The 20,781-nt window shown below is 31.1% G+C and overlaps 2 protein-coding genes across 2 annotated transcripts in view; both read left to right on the top strand.

Moving 5' to 3' along the window:
• LOC18032622 (3-oxo-Delta(4,5)-steroid 5-beta-reductase) overlaps positions 1–5,717 on the top strand; it is a 13,770-nt gene extending 8,053 nt beyond the window's left edge. Inside the window, exon 2 of the mRNA XM_006420559.2 lies at positions 4,560–5,717. Within this exon, the coding sequence (XP_006420622.2) occupies positions 4,560–5,717 (1,158 nt within the window). The remainder of the gene's footprint in view (positions 1–4,559) is intronic.
• Positions 5,718–10,805: 5,088 nt separating this feature from the next.
• Positions 10,806–14,297, top strand: LOC18031929 (putative vesicle-associated membrane protein 726). Its single transcript, XM_006420558.2, has 6 exons — positions 10,806–10,874; positions 10,986–11,191; positions 13,063–13,204; positions 13,284–13,404; positions 13,591–13,653; positions 13,747–14,297. The coding sequence occupies exons 2-6, from the start codon at positions 11,002–11,004 to the stop codon at positions 13,888–13,890; spliced, it is 660 nt and encodes a 219-aa protein (XP_006420621.1). The 5' UTR covers positions 10,806–10,874; positions 10,986–11,001; the 3' UTR covers positions 13,891–14,297.
• Positions 14,298–20,781: the final 6,484 nt, after the last annotated feature.

The raw sequence follows: 20,781 nt of genomic DNA, 5'->3' as shown, positions 1-20,781 counted from the left end.
AGAAAGAATAAAAAAAATGAAGTAGATGGTATATAAATAGGTTACAAGAGTTTTTAGCAATGAAATTTAAAATTCGTCGCTAAAACTTAATTTTGGCGGAAAATAACCCGACAAAATTTTTTAAATTTTGACATATTTTAGCAATGAAATATTTCGTCGCTAAGAGTACACATTTAGCGACAAAATTCAATTTCGCCATTAAAGGTCTTAAATTTTGGCAGAAAATCATCCGCCAAATTTTTTTTAAATTTTCATAATTTTTAAAGACAAAAATTAGTTTTAGCAACGATATTTTTTTTTCCCGCTAAAACATGGCCATTTGAGACATCAAAGAGTTTTAGCGACAAATTCTATTCGTCGATAAAACTACTTGTTGAGATGAAATATATTTTCGTCACCAAAACAAGCTCTTTTAGCATGTCATAGAGTTTTAGCAATGAATATATTTCGTCGCTAAAACAATTTTTAGCAAAAAAATTTATTTTCGTCGCCAAAACATGCTATGTGTAAATAACTTTTTAACGACGAAATGGCTTTCATTGCTAAAACTATTTGTGGTAACGAAAAAAATTTCGTCACTAAAACAATTTTTAGCGATGAATAGTATATCAAATTTTAATCGTTAAAAGTTTGGGTGCCAATATTTGTTTTGCCGCTTAATTTTTTGGCCACGAAACTAATTTTTGGTCGTTATATGTCGTCTTTAGTGACGATTTTTTTGTCGCTAAAAGTGATAATTAAATATTATTTTTCTATTATGACTTTAACGACTAAAGTTCTTTTTTGTCGCTAAAAAATACTTGCAACGACAAAAATATTTGATCGCTAAAAGTTTCGTCGCAAAAAGACCAATATTCTTGTAGTGTAATTTCTATTTAAGTGATAAGAGGGTCATTAGGGGCTTAATAATATCGATGGATACTCCAAGTCTAATGACTTCTCTAGTGCATTCTCTGTTGCCATCTGCTTCTTCAACTTTTCCTATTCTTACTCCCAACTCTGATATCGTTTCTTTATCCATACACATAAGGGTACATTCTTTAGTTGCACCCAAAATGATGCATTGGTAAAGGACTGCTTTAACACCTCTCCAATACCCATTGATTCTCTGAATACAATAAGCGCACCATTAAAATGCCAAGGGCCACTTGCTATTGCTCTCTTTTTATCTATTTCTGCTGCAAATCTAAACATTAAAATATTCTCTCCCATGGCATCTACCTTCACCTTCACTTCCCTAATTGTTTGCCACGCCTGTTGCAATGCTAGCTTCAAACCTTCTTTGTTTACATTTCTACTAGTCAACACTTTGCCCATCAGACATCCAGCGACTATTCTCTCTCCTTTTGACTTCATTTCACTTTTAAAGGAGACTTTTCCTTCGTCCCCCCTTTTAAAGTTATAGCTTTACACTTTCGAATCAACTCCTTTGTATCCATTTGGAGCTTGGAGAGGTTTTACTTGAGAACCACCCCCACTCCCTATTTAATGTTATATCATTTAAGACACCTACCTCAACTGAGCCAACAAGATTTTGTGTTTATACAAACAACATATATGTTAGTAATAAACTTGAACCTAACGAGTAGGTAGAAAAGAGAGCCATAAAGACTCTATTCACCTTCCATTCTCAGGTTTTCAAAGAAAACTTGAGAAGGAAAAAACATGTAAGGAGAGGTAGTTGAAGTGCTTATAAACTCACATCTCAAGCTTTAGCTTAATGATGTAGGATTTAATTCGTTAAGATCCATCCACTTTTTAAAAGGTAGTTGAAGTGCTTATAAACTCACATCTCAAGCTTTAGTTTAGTGATGTAGGATTTAGTTAGTTAAGATTCACCCATTTTTTAAAAGTGACCTCCACCAGTTCATACCCTAATTGTTATATGCACATTAGATAGAATTCATCCTAAAAAACCGACTTATAAAGAGAAGGAGCCCATATACTTATAAGCTCACATGGCAAACCTTAACTTAACGATGTGGAACTCTATTAAAGTTGCTACAGTGCAATCCTAAGAAATACCCAAAACCCTCTCTGTACTTTGGTATTCACAATTCTTTAAGGAAAGAAGTGTGCGATCATCTGAAGTCTTCAAAACTTGAGAAAAAATTAGAATAAAAATACAATGGATTTTATTCGATTTATTCATCACACATCAAAATCAATACAATCAATAAAAATACAAATTTATTTAAACAATCAATAACAAGAATATCAAATTTTCATAAATTGATAGAGACAGTGCAAATGAAAGAAAAGAAAAAACTATATCAACAAGGCTAATTAATTTTAAAAATAAATGAAATTAGTTGAGAAATAAGGAATTATGAGATAATTAAAGGGGGTATTTAAAAATTTCAAAACATAGAAGATGCTTCTCCGCTTTTTGGGCCTTAGCTAAGTTCACTTATGGGGATTATCCGATAATTTATAACTAGAACACGATAAGCCAACATTTGCCAATAATGTAATTTATAAAGCAAATTACAAAATGTGTCCTTAGTTTAACAGACTAATTATTTATAAAATAAATCTAATTAAAAAAACTTCGTTTAGAAAACATTACCAAACGCAAAACGTTAACAATACTATATATATACGGAGTTGGATACAAATATTTATTTCAAGTGATGTGATACTTATTGGTGACTAGTAAATTTCATCATTTTGCATCAACTTCATTGTCTTATAATTAATATAATAACTATATGGACGGAGTTTCCTTGTTTTATTTTATTTTTTTACCTTAAAAGTAAGAATTAACATTTTATTTATTGGATCTATTCAATTAAATGGTAGATAAAATGCTGACTTGAATACTACTGATTTACTCTACATCCACCCCATTTGATTAATTGAAGGAATCAGTAATGAAAAACTAGCTCATAAATTTGACGGAATTCAGTAATTAAAAATTAAATCTTGATTTTAAGTCAAAAAGTTAAACTAAAGTTAAATTAAGCCAACTCAACCTAAATTTTATATTACCTTATTTACAACGACAGGTCAAATACTTTATAAAGGTAATTTACATTTAAATTTAATAGGTAAAACATTATTTTAAAATTAATTAAAGAAATAACGATTACCATATCCGTGTATAAAATATTAAAATAGCATTTCAGCATCAAGAATCATGCATGACACACGCAAATACATAACGAATAACGCCTTCCTCTTCTTTCTTAATTGGACGCATAGAAATTATGGTAAAGTTAATTATTACGCGCCAATTTTTTAATTTCTAGCGTACACAAATAATTAAAATAATAATTAAGAAAAATCGGTGGCTTTCTCCCAAATATTATTGGGAATTTACTTATCAATTATGGACTAGATTTACATTTGATTTTCTCCGCTTAAACTCTTTAAGACTATTAATTTCTTTGAATCTAACGATTCTCAAAGCTTGAATTATTACATTCTCTTTGAAATAAATTGTGGGCGATCGCCTAAAATTTTATTGGATTATTTTTTAGTTGACCTAGTAATTATAAAATAGTTATAACCCTAATTTCAAAATTGAATTTCTTACTAGTTTTGAACCGAAAATACGAATACCTACATATACTTTTATTCATTTTTTATTTTTCAATAATAAAAAAATTATATATAATATTTAGTTGACAATCTAAGATGAAGAATGTACTATGCCCGGCGTGGAAATTAGCCGCTTTTGCTCCATCACCATGCATGGCCAAAATCACACCACTCACTTGGGGAAGAAAGCCCAAACTCATGCTTTTAGGATACTGCTTTGAAATGTTTTGATAAAATATATACGCTGAAGCAAAAGTATGACCTTTTATGTTATTATGTGAAATTTATAATTAAGGTGGCCGATGTCAGAGCTGAGGTCATCAGAATTTCTCGCATGTATCCTACTTTCGTATATAAGTAGCAGAAGCAGAAATTAGATTTATCATCAAATAAGCTTTCATCAAATTATACAGCTTGTACTCTGTAGCAGCAACACACACACAATCAAAATGAGCTGCAGGTGGACGGTTGCTAACGGCGCTGCTAAGGTTAAAGATCATCAACTCTATGTGAAATAATGCATACGTGTGTGTGTATATATTGTTGATCTCGTGGAAGATCCTGAACTTTATTAAAGTTCAGAAAAGTTATTAAATCGTGCAGTTGAATATTATAATGTCATTACACTTTTAAATTATATGGTTTAATAGTTTTCACAGACATTATACTATTAAATCATACTGTTTAATAACTTTCTCGAATTTTAACGAACTAGAATCTTTGATTGAAATATTTCTATATATATAAAGAGAGAAAGAGAAATATTCCAAAACAAGATGCTAGACTTTGTTAAATTTTGAAAAAAATTATAACGTTGAGAGTCAGCTTCCAGTTTGGTATGTCTTTACAACGTCGCAAACTCATTTATAATGTTGTAAACACGTCCATATTATAAATTCTGGGATTTCAAGTTGGAAAGCTTTTGTATATGTTGATATTTTTTTATTTTTTTTGAGAAGGTATATGTTGATATTTTATTAACTAAAATGCTTAATTAATTTGTTCTTAATCACTAGCTGGTACAAAACAAATTGGATGAAGGTGAGCCATCTCGAGACAACCAGCACGTGGGGCTTATAGTAGGCGTGACGGGAATTGTGGGCAACAGCCTTGCTGAGATTTTGCCACAACCAAATACCCCCGGCGGCCCGTGGAAGGTCTATGGGGTGGCCCGACGCCCGAGGCCCGCCTGGAATGCAGATCACCCCATTCAGTACATCCAATGTGACGTCTCCGACGCAGACGAGACACAAGCTAAGCTCTCAAAACTCACCGACGTCACCCACATCTTCTACGTGACGTGGGCCAGCCGTCCCACCGAACTCGAGAATTGCCACGTCAACGGCGCCATGCTGCGCAACGTGCTCCGTTCCGTAATGCCCAACGCGCCCAATCTCCGCCACGTCTGTCTCCAAACGGGAGGCAAGCACTACTTGGGACCGTTCGATTATTTTGTCGACACACAGCTGCCTCATCATCCTCACGACCCACCTTACACTGAGGACTTGCCGAGGCTAAACGTTCCGAACTTTTATTACGATCAAGAAGACATACTGTTTGAAGAAGTTGCAAAGAGAGATGGCTTGACCTGGTCAGTACATCGCCCTCTTGGAATCTTCGGATTTTCACCGTATAGTATGATGAACATAGCGTGCACTCTCTGTGTGTACGCCGCTATATGTAAGCATGAAGGCGTCCCTTTGCTATTTCCAGGGACTAAGGAAGCTTGGGACGGCTTCACAGAAGTTTCGGACGCGGATCTGATTGCGGAGCAGCAAATTTGGGCGGCGGTGGATCCGAACGCGAGAAATGAAGCTTTTAATTGTGCCAATGGAGATGTGTTTAAGTGGAAGCACTTTTGGAAAGTGTTGGCGGAGCGGTTTGAGATTGAGGATTATGGGTTTGATGAGAAGGGTGAGAGATTGAGATTGGTGGAGATTATGAAAGGTAAAGAGAGCGTATGGGAGGAGATTGTGAGAAAGAATAAGCTGCTGCCCACAAAGTTGAATGAGGTTGCCATTTGGTGGCATGCAGACGTGTCGTTCGACGTTGGTGAGGATATTTTGGTTAGCATGAACAAGAGTAAGGGGCACGGGTTCTTGGGATTTAGGAATTCAAAGAATTCTTTCATTGCTTGGATTGATAAGATGAAACGTTACAAGATTGTTCCTTAAATGGTAATGTTTCTTTCATGGGCTTTTCTTTTTTTCTCTCTCTCTCTGAGTCAGCGAATAAGGTTTCTTTTTCTCCTTTTCTTCTTCCGGCCTCCTCCTCCAAGTGAGGGTGGCTGTTTTGTTTTCATTGATAAGGTGAAACGTGCAGTTTACTGCTGTAATGTGATCTCTGTTACGGGTGCTGCTGCTATACTGCATGTACTGTTGATATTTGAATTTTATGAAATCTATCTTTTCTGTTTCAAAAAGAATAAAAAGAAAATTACCTGAATCTTGAGTCAATCCCAAGCTAGTAATATATGTATTGCCAATGTGGAAAGAATAAAAAATTTATATGTAGACCTTCTATATTTGCGAATGTTGAACGTTCTTACTTTTAAAAAAATAGATTTGAGACTTTATTGTTTGTAAATATCGAAATTATATTTAAAAAATTATAAAATTCATACCTAAGAATGATTATATATTTTATGTTCAATATATCAGTAAAGAGGATGACAGAATTATTTTTTCTCAAGTCTTATATGTAAGTTGTAATAATTCAGCTGTGCTCAGCTTGCTTCAACTTTTTAGGAACCTGTTAATGAAATAAAGCAAGCTTTATTCAAAATAAATACATATTAGGCCTCCATTTGTTACATTGAATAGAGTTTATAGAAGTAGAATTTTTTTAAGTAGAGCTTATACAAATAAGGCTTTTGATAAAAAATTATTGCATGTTTAGTTGTCAATTAAAAAAATTCCTTTGAACCATTAATTTATTTGGTTCTACAACACTAAAAATATTTTTATGTAATTAAATTGTCAAAAAGAATATGTAAAAAAAATTACTTCATCATTTCAATTTGTCTTTGAATTTTTTTTCTCTTTACAGCAGTTGTCATTATAGATATCTAATATTATCACATAAAAAATAATGTACAAATAAAAGAAAGACGAAATGAATTTCTAATATAAACTAATAATGGGAACATACAGTCGACTAAAATAATAAAAACAAAAAATAATGTACAAATAAAAGAAAGACGAAATGAATTTCTAATATAAACTAATAATGGGAACATACAGTCGACTAAAATAATAAAAACAATGGCAAATATCAAATATCAAATAGTGGCACAGTGAAATGTTCATTATTTTTCTAATAAGTTAAATATATTTTAAGTTTTTAACAATAATGAAGGAAACATGCAGACGTGGATTCTTATTGTGTTGTTTCTAACTTTCTATCAAACGGCGGCAATGCGCTTGTTTCCAATAATTTTTTTTGCTTAGGGTTTTGTATATAAGTATGGATATTGTGTATTTAACGAAATATACTTGGGATATTTTTTTTTATATTACATATATGTTAGAAGAATTCTCTAATCTTACTCCTAAAACTCAAATTTTGAGTTTTATTAATAAAGAGAAAATAACTTATTTAAGTCTCATAAGTTCTATTAAAAAAAACTAAACACAAATAAATATTTAAAAAAAACTTATAAAATTAAATAAATATTAATAATTATTAAATAAGTCATACGAAATAAATATTAAATAAAATAATGATTACTGAAATGATATTTGCTAGTGACTGTTGTATATCATCTTTTTTTCAACTTAAAATCACAACCCATTATTTTATTTTATTGAATTTATTCAACTCATCGGTAGATAAATAATGACTTAAATGCTACTGTATCCATGAATAAAATATTTAAATAGCGTTTCAGCATTGAGATTAACACGCACGTGAGAATACATGACAAAGACAACTTTATATTATGACAATTTGAGCGCCGCCTTCATTTTTTCCCCTAATTGGATGTGTTCAGGCAACGTTATTTATAGTAATTTTAATTATATAATTTTTTATTTATAATTCGTAAATAATTTTTTTTTTAAAAAAAAAAGATAAACTGCTGGCTATGTCACCCAAATAAAATTACGTTTGGGAGTTTATTTCTCACTTGTGGACTTTATTATAATTTTTTCCAAATCGGTGGGTAAATATTCTTTTAAACCCTATAGTTTCGGTTATTTACTACATTACCCTCTATATTTTTTATATTTACTGAAAGCTATCTAGTGGGAATCTATCTAGGGTAAAATCTACTCAATTATTTAACTTATCTATATTCTTCACTTGTTCCATATAAAATTTGTTTCAATTTTAAGTTATGCCATTTTAAATACTATTTTCTCTTTAATAAATTAGATCCAACATATACAATTTTAAGTTGTACCATCTTAGGTTATTTAAAAAAAAAATTTAAGGACTAACAAGATAAATAGCTCTAATTATATAAACTAAATGAAAATTTACCCAAATTTAATATTCGCCTTAAATTTCTTTTTTGAATGATGAATATTCCCTTTAAAGTTTAGACTATTTCATTTGATACTAAGTGCCTGTTTGGTATGGCTTATTTAAGAGCCATAAGGGCTTATTTAATCGTATAAGCACTTTTTAAAAATTTTTATAGTGTTTGGTTATTTTTTTAGTAGAGTTTTTTTAGCTTAAATAAGCTAATTTATCTCTACTAGCAAAAGCCCAAAATTTGAGCTTTTGGGAGTAGAGGTTATAAAGCTTTTCTAAAAATATATAATATAAAAAATATCACATAGTTTAATGGTTCAAAAGTGCATTTTTTATTGACAACCAAACACCCAATGACTTTTTGTCCAAAAGCTCTATTGGTATAAGCTCTACTGCTATAAGCTCTACTGTTATAAGCTCTATTTAATAAGCTGTACCAAACGGAGCCTAACTAGTTTGGTAATATTGTAGTTCTTAAAATAATTACTATTAGTTGCGTTGTAGAAATAATTAGTTATAAAGAAAATCAATTAAACACATAGCAAAATGTATTTTAGAAGTGTTGCGAGTTTAAAAATAGTCATATGTATTTGGTAAATAAAATTGTAAAATTACTGTAAGAATGTAAATGACTGAAAATAAATATAATATTGAATAAAGTTTTATTTATCAACATATTTATAAATAGGTATATATAATATACTAGAATAAATACTTTCAATTTTATTTTGTTATCTCAAAATAATTGGTAATAACAATATTTTCTTTAAATTTAATGGTTTTATTTTCTAATTGAATAAGGATACTTTTGGATTTCATAACATAAGTGAGGATATATATGAAATAGTATTAAATATAAAACTAATTTTCAAAATCAAATTTGAAAAGTTATTCATTCCCTATATTTTAAAATCTATTTTAAGATGAGGTGATTTTACAAAAACTAAATTTTAAAATTATTTACGAAATATAAAAAATTAGTTATTATATTTTCAAAATCACTTTTGAGCATCTAAAAGTTAATTCTAAATGACCCCCGAAGGCCAATGATTCCGGAAGCTTGGATTGTTATTTTCTCTTTGAAGCTTGAAATAAATTGTACTCACCTAAAATTTTGATTGGATTAAGTCAGCTCACGGTTCAATGTTATATTGAATTGACCGAATAATAATAAAATCGTTTTAAATTCCTTAATCTATATCCAATTGAATTTCTTACTATTTCGAATTAAAAATATCTTTATGTATATTTTTATTCATTTCATTTTAATTGTCAAAAAGAAGACATAAAATACACAAAAATTGTGGAGAGAAACTAAGATGAAGAATATACGATGGCTCTCGTGGAAAGCAGCTGCCCCCACCAAGGCCAAAATCATACCACCCACTTCAAGAAGAAAGCTGAGACTCATGCTTTCATTATGATATTGATAATATAACAAATAGCACTAGATAAATAAGAGTGCTGCTTTGATAAATATTTTGATAAAATTTATTGAAGCAAAAGTGTGATCTTGCATGTTTTTAATGTGAAATTTTATCTTACAATAAATTTGTCTACCAAATGTCAGGTAAAATTTCACATCAATGCTATAAAATTTGAAGCAAAATTTTATTGAAACCCAAGATTCTTGTTTGTTGATATATTTGGGGATAAAAAGGGATAATAAAAATTTGGGCGGTGGCATAATATAATTAATTTAAGTTAATTCTATTATATTATCACAACTTTATTTTATTAGTATTTAACTTAACGGTAACTTAATTTTTTTTCTCAACCCATATGAATGGTTCTTTCATTTTTACAAAAGAAAATTTACAATCTTAAATATATTGGCATTAGAAAAAGTACAAAAGAATATTTTGATTAAGAAAGGTAAGAACATAGTACAAGTAGACAAACTGTATCCATACTTAGAAAATACTAAACAATTAGGGGGCTCGATGTTATAAACCTATTATCAAGATCCGATTCAAGAGTTCCAAATGATGTATGAATAACATGTATAGATTAATTAAATATATCTTCTAATTATAAGGTAATATTTTTAGATAAACACACACACACATATATATATATCAATTGGAGCTTGTAAGGGTGTAGCCGAATAATTTTCAAGCAATTACACTTAATTGAATATCCCAAGAGAGAATGACTAAAAGATGAATTTTGACCTTTGTCTACTCATTTATTTTTTAAAATAATAAAGAAGTACGTGCATTAATTAAATATAATTTTTATAGGGTGTGTTTGACATATCATATTAATAAATTTTTCTATACACTATAATATGAATCGTTTCGCATTAAATAAATTTAAAAGGATTGAGTTTGTGTAATATGGTACTATTCACATGTTTAATATTTCTTTAATTAAAATAATAATAATAAAATATAATATTAAATAAAATTATAAACTCAAATAATTTAAAAATATTAATTTAATATAAAATATTAAAATAAAAATATTATTCTATATAATACAGTCCAAATCACAATAAATATAATATTACTTTATATTTTAAAATAATTTAATATAATATAACCTAAAATAATACTACTAATACCACAATATAATATGCAAAACGTAATATACGCTAGAATCTCTTCAAATTGGTCAATCACTCCACTCGGAAGCTTCCATTTGAATTTTCAACCGATGTAGCCAAAAATCAAAAAAGAACCGCGCGACCCTAATATTTGCATGTATGCCCCACGTATTGTCGCTCACTTTACATTTCCGTCCTCCCTTATATTTAAAAAACCAACAATAAAAGACTCAAAAAATTGGCGTGTAAACAACCCAGCCCAGCGCAAATCTAGCATTTCTTTAGTTTCCCTCTCTCCGATCCCACGGTTTTCCTCTCCTTCCTTCCTCTCTCTCTCTCTCTCTCTCTCTAATTTTTGTTTTTTCTGCTCCTCATTTTTTTTTGTCAATTGAATCTTTCATCTCGAATTTGAATCTAGGGTTAGGGTTTTGAGGATGGGCCAACAGTCGTTGATCTATAGCTTCGTGGCTCGAGGCACGGTGATCCTCGCCGAGTACACTGAGTTCACCGGTAATTTCACGAGCATCGCATCGCAATGTCTCCAGAAACTTCCCGCTACCAATAACAAGTTCACCTACAACTGCGATGGCCACACCTTCAATTACCTCGTTGAGAACGGCTTCAGTACGTTGTCGTTTTATCTTACGTATTCATGTTCATACGAATTACAAGATGGACAAATCTGATCTGGATCTTTTTTTTTTTTTTGATTTGGTTGACTTTTGTGTTCTCATGGATCCGTGTGTTTGACTTTTTTATTCTGATTTGATATTGCATTTCTCGGTGATATATATCTTTATTTAATCGTTTTGATGTGTTTTTATAACCTAATTGGATTGGATCATGCATAGATCATACGTAGTCTTATAATTCTCTTGCTGGTTAATGAAGAATTGAAGATTTAGAAATCTGAACTATGATGATTTGTAAATGATTAAGATGTGGTGGCGTGTGTAATCTATTTTATGATTTGAAGGATTAATGTTTAGCAGAAGGGATGAAACAGTGAAATGTCGATGGATTATTTTCAGTGGCTGAAGTTCCTGTGTAAAATAACCAATTACAATAGGAAATTCACCAGAGTTATGTTTTCAGGTTTAGCGTGTGTAGCTAATTTGGGGACAAGCAAAGTGTGTTTCTCTATTTGGCAAATGATGAATCCTCTCTTTATGTTATTAATTTGAGAATTAATATTTGGTGAAGAGTTAGTTGTATTTGTGTATTGTGCTTGATACACGCACATGAAAGTTTTGGTCTTATTTGACTTTTGGTAGTGCGCCTTCTTTTTTTGTCGTTTGCTTTATTAAATTATGTAGCACGCAAGTAGTTTGTTTATTTATTTATACATTTAGGGAAATAATTTTATTCTTTGTGAAGGAACAATGGTATTTTCTTTGTCTTTTATGGAACCTTGATCAGGTTAAAGTCAGTTGCTTCTTCTCATGCATTTACAATGTTCTGTAGTAAACTATACTTGTTTGTAACTTATGTCAGAATATGAAGCAATAGTATGGTTAAATCAAGATAATGGGAGTTTTTCTTGTATGGGGGATAATTTTTCTTTTAGTATAATGATCTGGCATATTTAAACTCATTGTCTCTATGCCTACTATGAATATTAGGTATTTGGTTTTAGTGCTTTGACTGCGTAGGAAAATGTAGCCATTCTAAACAAATGTAACAGCATTTTTGTTTCGTAAATCAACTCCATTACCTTTCTACATATGAGTTTATGGTCTAGATAATATTTGATATTTCATAATAAGATATTTGGCAATCTTACTGGCACTTTGACTGACTTTGATTTAATAGTTAGATTGAGACATGGAAATTTTTCTAGATTTCTCGTAAAATGATTCTGCAAGTTTTACTTATTCAGACATGGAAAGAGCAGTTCTGATTTGTACAATCTTACTGGCACTTTGACTGACTTTGATTTTATAGTTAGATTGAGACATGGAAATCTTTCTAGATTTCTCGTAAAATGATTCTGCAAGTTTTACTTATTTAGACATGGAAAGAGCAGTTCTGATTTGTATGTACATGACATTGGTTGCTGATTGAATCGTCATTGTCTTAACAGTATTGATAGTTTAGTTATTATGCTTGTTGCAGTATAAGTAACATGTGACATCAAAATGTTAATTCTGAAGCTTATGGCTTGCAGATATTTGTAGCTATCCACCAGATAAACAAAAATTATGGCCCATGGTTTGAGAAACTTTAAGAGAATTTTGTTTTTTTCTCTTTTTTTTCTCATTGTAGTGCTCAACAATTTCCTTGTTTCTTGACTTTGTGTTGTTTCAGTCATTTGCTTCAGAAATTATCTGAAATAATATTCAGAGGATTTCGTAGTACCTGGTTTAATTTGTTGTTATTTATTACCCATCATTTGTTGGTCAACTATAGACAATTGTGTTACTGTTTTGTTGAAAATCTTCACTATTTTTATGGATATTGTATTAACTATGGAACTTGATGTTTGGTTGCTGCAGCCTATTGTGTGGTTGCTGTTGAATCTGCTGGCAGGCAAATTCCAATTGCCTTTCTGGAGCGAGTTAAGGAGGATTTCAACAAGAGATATGGTGGAGGAAAAGCTGCAACGGCTGTTGCAAATAGCCTGAACAAAGAGTTTGGGTACTATATTGGTTCTCTTCATTGAGGAGTACTTCTTTTTTGATTGTTATTTTTTTACATTTTTGTCTGCACATTACAGGTCTAAACTAAAGGAGCACATGCAGTATTGTGTGGATCATCCTGAAGAGATCAGCAAGCTTGCCAAAGTCAAAGCTCAGGTTTCTGAAGTCAAGGGGGTTATGATGGAAAATATTGAGAAGGTAAGGAGTAAGCTGCTGCTACATACTTAGTAATAGATTTGTGATTTGTCCTGTTCTCATGCTTTTTCACTGATCAGTTAAGTGACTTAAATGGATTAACACCAGTGGCTCTAGCAGTACAGGGTGTTCTTTTCTAATAACAAATATAATGTATATTTTGGTTGAGGAGATTTGTCTGTTGTGCAGGTTCTTGATCGTGGTGAGAAGATTGAGCTGCTGGTTGACAAAACTGAGAACCTTCGGTCACAGGTTAATCTGGCTGTAGCTGATTGCTTGTTTAGGAGTTGAGCAAAATGTGTGATGTTAACTTTGTTTTGAATTGACTTATTGGTCTTGTTGCAGGCACAAGATTTCCGACAACAGGGGACGAAGATGAGAAGGAAGATGTGGATCCAGAATATGAAGATTAAATTGATCGTTTTGGGTATCATCATCGCATTGATCCTTATCATCGTTCTGTCAGTTTGCCATGGCTTCAAATGTTGATTTGGTCTTGGAAAGTCCCTGGAAACTGTGCTTTGCTGTCCCGCTGACATGGTCGACTTGGTACATTGGCCACATCTTTTGATCCTTGCATCTCTCACGCTTGTTTTTGTTTATGTTTTCTTTTTCCCCTCTTTTAGGTCATCATGCCCTTACTTGCCCCTTGGCAAGGGAATGAATTTGTATCTTTTCGATTGCTTGTATAGGTTATATGCTTGAACTCCTCGAAATAGATAAATATCTTATGCTGCCTGCTGCTTTATGTGGATTTTAGTTTAAGATGTAATGGAACAATAGTTGGATACCTGCAGAATTGATCATTCCTTTGGCATTGTTATCTGAAATTAATTTCCAATAAGAGATTAGTCAGAGACAAGTTAAGCGATAAGAAAAATACACACTTTAATATAATATATTTTGTCCATTAGTATGTTAAAATTTGTGTTCATGTGTTAACTTGTTCTTATCATATTAATGTAAGCAAATCTTTATTGGGAGACTGTTACACGTGTGACAAAAAAGTAAGAAATTTTGATCTTTTGTGGTGGTGCAGGCGGTTTGGGTTTGAATTCATCTTGATAGGAGGTGGTGGTTTGATTTAAATTTGTAATAAAATATAGAAAAGAAAAATTAACCATTTTCTTTTTTCGGTACAAGAACGCGAGTTTTATTAAAGCGAACAAAAGGAGGGTATTGCAGAAAAGAATAGAAAATCGAGTGCCACGTTGTAAAGCCTAAAAAGGGTTCATGAGAAACAATATTTGGACCAGCCCAGCCCAGCCCAAAAATTCAATAGGGACTGGGAAGTCCTTAGGTGCAGATTCAGGCTATGCTCTTTCTAAAATACGAATTCAGGCCTTTCTATATACAGCACTGTAAAAAGAGTGAGTCCATTGTTCATAAAGCGTAGATTTGAGGAGAATTATTCGACACTTGCAAAGGATTATGCAAGAAAACATACGAAGTCAATCGAAATATTATCATCGTTATTTCGTGAACTTTTGGAAGGATTCTATTATCAAGCCTCGAAATTATTGTCCTCTAGAGTCCTTGTCATTCTGAAATGTCTCTTCTTCTCTAGCAGCATCCGAATATTCGCCTTCTTTAGACACTGGCACGCTCATTTTTTCTTCATTTTCATTATCATAGTTTTTCTGAAACTCTGTTTGGCTACCAAAACTCAAGGCTAATGTGTGAATGCATTTGACTTTTCGGATTGAAGGATCAAACGGACCAATGCTGCCATTGAAGAAGTCGAAACTTCCTCTAAAGCAAGTCTACGAGCTCGTTCAATATGAACATGCTAATATCATCTTGAGTCTAAAAATAGAAGACATAGAAGCCTTTTGGAAGAGGAACAAGGTGCCCGTTTCCTTTGGGCTACAAGTCACATTTGGTTGGAAGAAATGACAGGATAGAAGAGAAATTGGTTGGGGGGGGGGGGGGGGGGGAGAGTTTGCTAATGGGATCAGATTCTCTACTAATCTGATATCTTCTTGAGCACAAATACATATGGATGATTGGTAGTTAATAAATAAAGAAAGTAAATAAGTTAAATTTTATCCATACAGTATTACTTAAAGACAGATGATACAAGATCTTTATCCTTGGGAATAAGGGAAAAAGGTGATCAATAACAATTTCATTATTTAATTTAACAAAAAATTCACTCTTTTTTTCTCTTATTATTTCTCTCCTATCTTCTCCTTTCCTCTTTTCTCCTCACTTTTCCTTCTATTTTTTCACACCAAATATGCCGTAGATTGTGTAGAATTAGTAAAGAGTTACATGATTGGTCAGTTCAACTTATGGACGGGCCTTGGGAAAGCAACACTTGCTGGGATCGATATTAACTTGCTGATTTATCTAACTTAGAAATTGTTCTTTTCGAAATTATTATATCTAAATTCAATGCAATATTTTTTTTTTCTTTGGTTTTCTTCTTTTGGAAAGGATGGATATTCATTCATGAATAGGCATACCATATCTGAACTAAATTTTTTCTAGTTAAATAATCTCTTTTAAATTGCTCTAGAATAATTAGGTTATGTTTGGCATGCAGAATTGGATTGAACTAACTATTCGAATTGGATTAGATTATAATGAATTAGATTAGATTATAATGAATTAGATTAGGTTGGATTATATATAGCGCTGGCTTTTATTTGGTATGATATCGGACTGAATTATGTTAAATTAAATTTACATGAAATTAAATAGTATTTACATTAATATTTGAATTTAAATATCAACTATTTATAGATATTTAACAAGAAATATTATAATCAATTAAAAATAAGACTAATAAGAATATATATATATACATATATATATACAAATCAAAGTTGGTTGGTATGAGTGGTTCGGCACTCTCACTCCTTAAGAGAGGTAAGGGGTTCAAGTCCTGCTCTCGTATGGAGTCACCACTTTGGCCAGCACTTTATCCTTTACGGGTAGTCATTGGGTAGTCATAATTATAATAAAGAAATATAAATTATTGAAATTATAGGTTATTTCAAATGAGATATCATTTCATTAAATAAAATAAATAAAATTATTCAAATAATAAATTAATTAATAAATTTTAAGTAAATCATGAATAAAAAATAAATTACTTAATTAAAAACAATAAATAAATAATTTTTAAGTTATAAATAAAATGGTGTAATAAATTATGGAACATGTTATAAATGAACAAATATTTTTTTGACATTATCTTGTCCTAACTTAACCCACATAAAAATTAGGATTAACAATCCCATGAATTTAGGATTAAATTTGAATTTAGTCCATTAATTCGATCCAAGTGAGCATGCCGAACATGATATTAATATTTTGTCCCAATAATTAGTCCAATCCTATACTTAATCCTACCTCCCAAACATATTAATCTCTAGATTACACACACACACACATACATACAAACACACACATTTGCTTCACTTAAAATTAGGGTTGGACATGAGTTGATTTGGGTTGGGTTCTAAATCAATCTAAATCAAATCACAAAAATTTGAGCCCAATCCAAACCAATCGAAATATTTTTAACCCAACCTAAACCAACCTATTTGAGTTTAGTTTAAATTTTATAATCAAAATATTTTTATTTTGATAAATTTAATTATTTCAAAATTATAATAATTATTAATTGTTATTAATTATTAAATTAATATTAAAATATAAAAAATATAGTGGATAAAAAATTATAAATAATATATTTTGCAATAACTTCATCCTTAAATTAAAGAATACTAGAAAATTAAAATAAAGTCTAATCACGAACATAATTATTTCTCAATAAATGAGAACGTAAACTCTAATAATAAACTTTCATATTCAGTTAAAATTATACGATCAGATCATATTATAAAATTAAATTAAATTAAATCAAAACAAATCAAATTTATAATGCAGCCTACATGTCAAGATAAAAAAAAAATAAAAACAAATTTGTAGTCCAGCCTCAAATAAAATTGGCTTGAAATTCTCACCTAAAGATGACCAAAATCTAACATAAAATAGGATTCTTCCGTACATCTTATAGAAATGAATGCTAAAATTTCTACCTTTTGCTGAGCTATCTTTTTAGAAGTTGGTAGGGGTGTTCAGAATTCAATCCCATCTGCTCAATCCGTCTGATCCGTAGAAATCATATCCGTAAAACTCCGATCCGTAGATTGGTGGATTGGATTGGATTAAAAATTTGATAATCTGCAATCGGTGGATTGGATATGGATCTACTTCTGTAAATCCGCAAATATCCGCGAATCAGCAAAAAAAAGTATTTATTTAATTAAAAAATAAAACTTGCAAATATGGCATTAGTACTTACTAGTAAATAAATAAATTAAAATATAGTTACATTAACACTATATTATATCTTATCTGATAATAATAAAAAATAAAAAATAAAAAAATAATTAAATAAAAAAATAATTAAATAAAAAAATATAGATTTCTAAATAGTTAATTTTCATGTACTGATCTAAATAAATGCATTTTTTCGTTTTGGTGTATTATATTTTGAAACTTTAAATATATTTTCTAACTTTATTTAAACAATTAATTTATTTAAACCTTATTTAATTTTAAATTTGATCGGTAATAAAATTATTTTTATATTAAAAAATTTTATTTAGTTAGTTCGTGGATTGGATAAAATTAAAAATTTTCGGTCTGCAAATCAATTAGTAAAATGGTGGATTGGATATGAATTGGGTCAAATCCGCATCCGATCTGCAGATGTATGGATTGGATTTGGATTGAATTTCACTAATCCGTGGATTAGATTGGATTGAAAATTCATAATCCGCAAAATCGTGGATCGGATATGGATTGATGTCCAATCCGTAAAATCCGATCCGCGAGCACCCCTAGAAGTTGGAACAACAACTCGTTTGGGCCTTGGTTCAAGAGTTTCAACAACAATACTTGACCAATTTGTGATAAGATCATACAAGATTTTAGAATTGAAAATAATAGTATTAAGGAAAATTATCACCGGTATACCCTTAAATGTCACCGTTATCAAACATACTACAACACTTTTCACTTATATCACTCGTATACCCTAAGCTGACAAAATAGTTCTGGCGTCCACCTTTCCGTTTACTACCGTTAAGAACTTAACAGAATTTGAGCAAAATGACTATTTTACCCTTTAAACTCAAAATGAGGTAAATGGGATGACATGTCATTTTTATCAAAATATATCATATGACATGTCATTTTTTACTAGGTAAATGGGATGACATGTCGTTTTTAAGAAAAAGACTAAATTACCCTTGTGATGTCAGCGCTCGCAAACGGCAGTTAACGAATCGGTGGACGGCAGAAGTGTTTTGTCAACTTAGGATATACGAGTGATACACTTGAAAAGTGTTGTAACACGTGCCACATCATCGGTCAATGCCACGTCATCATCCGTTTATGTGAACAGTGTCGTGAACAGTAACGTATACAGTACCATACACGTGAATAGTACCGTACATGTGAATAGTGCCATTTTTCCTTTTATGCTCCTCCTAAGGTTTTCGACCGTCCTAAGTTCAAAAGTGATGTCTGTTTTGCCGTCTGATCTCTCCTTTATTGTGAAATGACTATAATGCCCCTAAAATACATAAAATACTTAATTAAAATAAAACACATGTAATTAAATCACAAGAAGGTTAAATATATAAAAATAAGGGTTGTTAGTAAGACTTAAAATGTAAAATGACGGTTTTCTCCTTTATAAATATGCATTTTCTAACACTCAACAACACGTTTGATATTAATGTCATTTAAGGGTATATGACTGATAATTTCCCTAGAATTAATTTGTTTTCATTTATTTTCTTTAATTTATTTTCCACTGACATATCACCTTAAGTTTTGAAAAATTGTCCATGACCTATGAGTAAACCATACCCAAATCATAATAAAATAGTTTATTTTATAAAAACTCAAATTTAACTCATTTTTATGATTTACCCAACCCAAACCATTTTATTTGATTTAGGTTTGGGTAAACCCATGGGTTGTGTGTTTATGTCCATTAGTACTTAAGATTGATTGGATTTATCATTAAAACATGGTTTTAAGTCCGAAACTCCCAATGAATGACTAGTTAACCAAAGAAAAGTATAAATTCATTCATAAAATGCTTATAAAATTATCATAAAATTGTTTTTGGAAACTTCTCCAACCAACAGTAAAAGAATGCAAAATTAAAGTTAACTCAACTAGCCTATGACTTGAGAATTCAGCATATCTACAGAGGGCTGTTCTCAAAATTTATGAAGGATCAATTTTTACTTTTTATAGAACGTCTGCAATCACCCTATATATCACCTAACACCAAATATTGAGCAAAAATTTGAAAATTGTATCCTAATATAATTTGCAAATCGACAATGTTTTAGACAAATTTTGGAGGGTAGAAAAATAGAAAACCTATCTAGAACAATAAATTTATTTTTTAGGAAAGCGGGGTACCTCACTACATTGTTGAGTGCGATATTTTTAAATTTGGAGGGGGGAAGAAGGGTTGAGGGAGTTGGTGGTGGCGGCGAGGGGTTTGTATCAAGGAAAAGAATCATTTGAAATGAGCTTCTACGCCTGCAAAATAATGAAATAGAGGTTAGAGGTGAAGTCGGGGTATCCCGGTGTTCACTCTCCGACGCTCAAGTTAGTAACTCACTTTTTTTTTTTATAGTAAAGAGAGCTTGCCAACCCTCTATAAATCGAAGTTTAAGGTTGAAGAAAACTTATTTTGTGGAGTGTGAGTGTTCATGAGTGAATGAATAATATGATGGAGAATAAGACCTGGACATCTTTATATATGGAGTACCTCAGCTGCCATGTGACATATTTTTCTGGCTATTGGCTAGCCCTTTTTAGCCTTTTTGCGTCCCTTTACATTTTTTTTTTATTTTTGGGTTGTTATGTGCATGCTTGGGAATTAAGAAGGCATTTGTGGCGTATCTTATCATTTTGAGTGCGTGGCGTGCTGGAGAGTGGTTCAGGGTACCTCAGCAGGGGCTATCTGATAAGATGGCTAGGATAGTGTCCTTTACTTTTGGTAGAGGTGGCAGGGGACTGTCACTACATTTCAGTATGATGTTTTGATATTTAATTCTAACAAAATCAAATATTATCCTTCAAGCGATGGAGACATTTCTCATGGCGAACTTTTTCAAAAGATTTTCCTGAATTTGATTTGTTGGGTACCTTAAGTTATACGAGGTACCTCGAGTTATGTGGGGTACCTCGAATTATACTAGAGATATGTGGGGTACCTCGAGTTACTCTTGAGTTATGTGGGGTACCTCGAATTATGCGGAGTACCTCAAATTATACTGGAGTTATACAGGGTACCTCGAATTGTGCTGAAATTATGCGATGTACCTCGAA

Source organism: Citrus clementina, unplaced genomic scaffold (genome assembly GCF_000493195.1).
Source record: "Citrus clementina cultivar Clemenules unplaced genomic scaffold, Citrus_clementina_v1.0 scaffold_9, whole genome shotgun sequence".
Classification (NCBI taxonomy): Eukaryota; Viridiplantae; Streptophyta; class Magnoliopsida; order Sapindales; family Rutaceae; genus Citrus; species Citrus x clementina.
This window is presented reverse-complemented; position numbering and strand designations above follow the sequence as displayed.

Bases quoted from the DNA above. Each gene is read 5' to 3' on its own strand.
- LOC18031929 (XM_006420558.2), top strand. From the start codon at position 11,002: ATGGGCCAACAGTCGTTGATCTATAGCTTCGTGGCTCGAGGCACGGTG. The intron at 13,205-13,283 runs GTACTATATTGG...TGCACATTACAG, and splicing joins AGCCTGAACAAAGAGTTTGG to GTCTAAACTAAAGGAGCACA. The intron at 13,654-13,746 runs GTTAATCTGGCT...GTCTTGTTGCAG, and splicing joins CTGAGAACCTTCGGTCACAG to GCACAAGATTTCCGACAACA.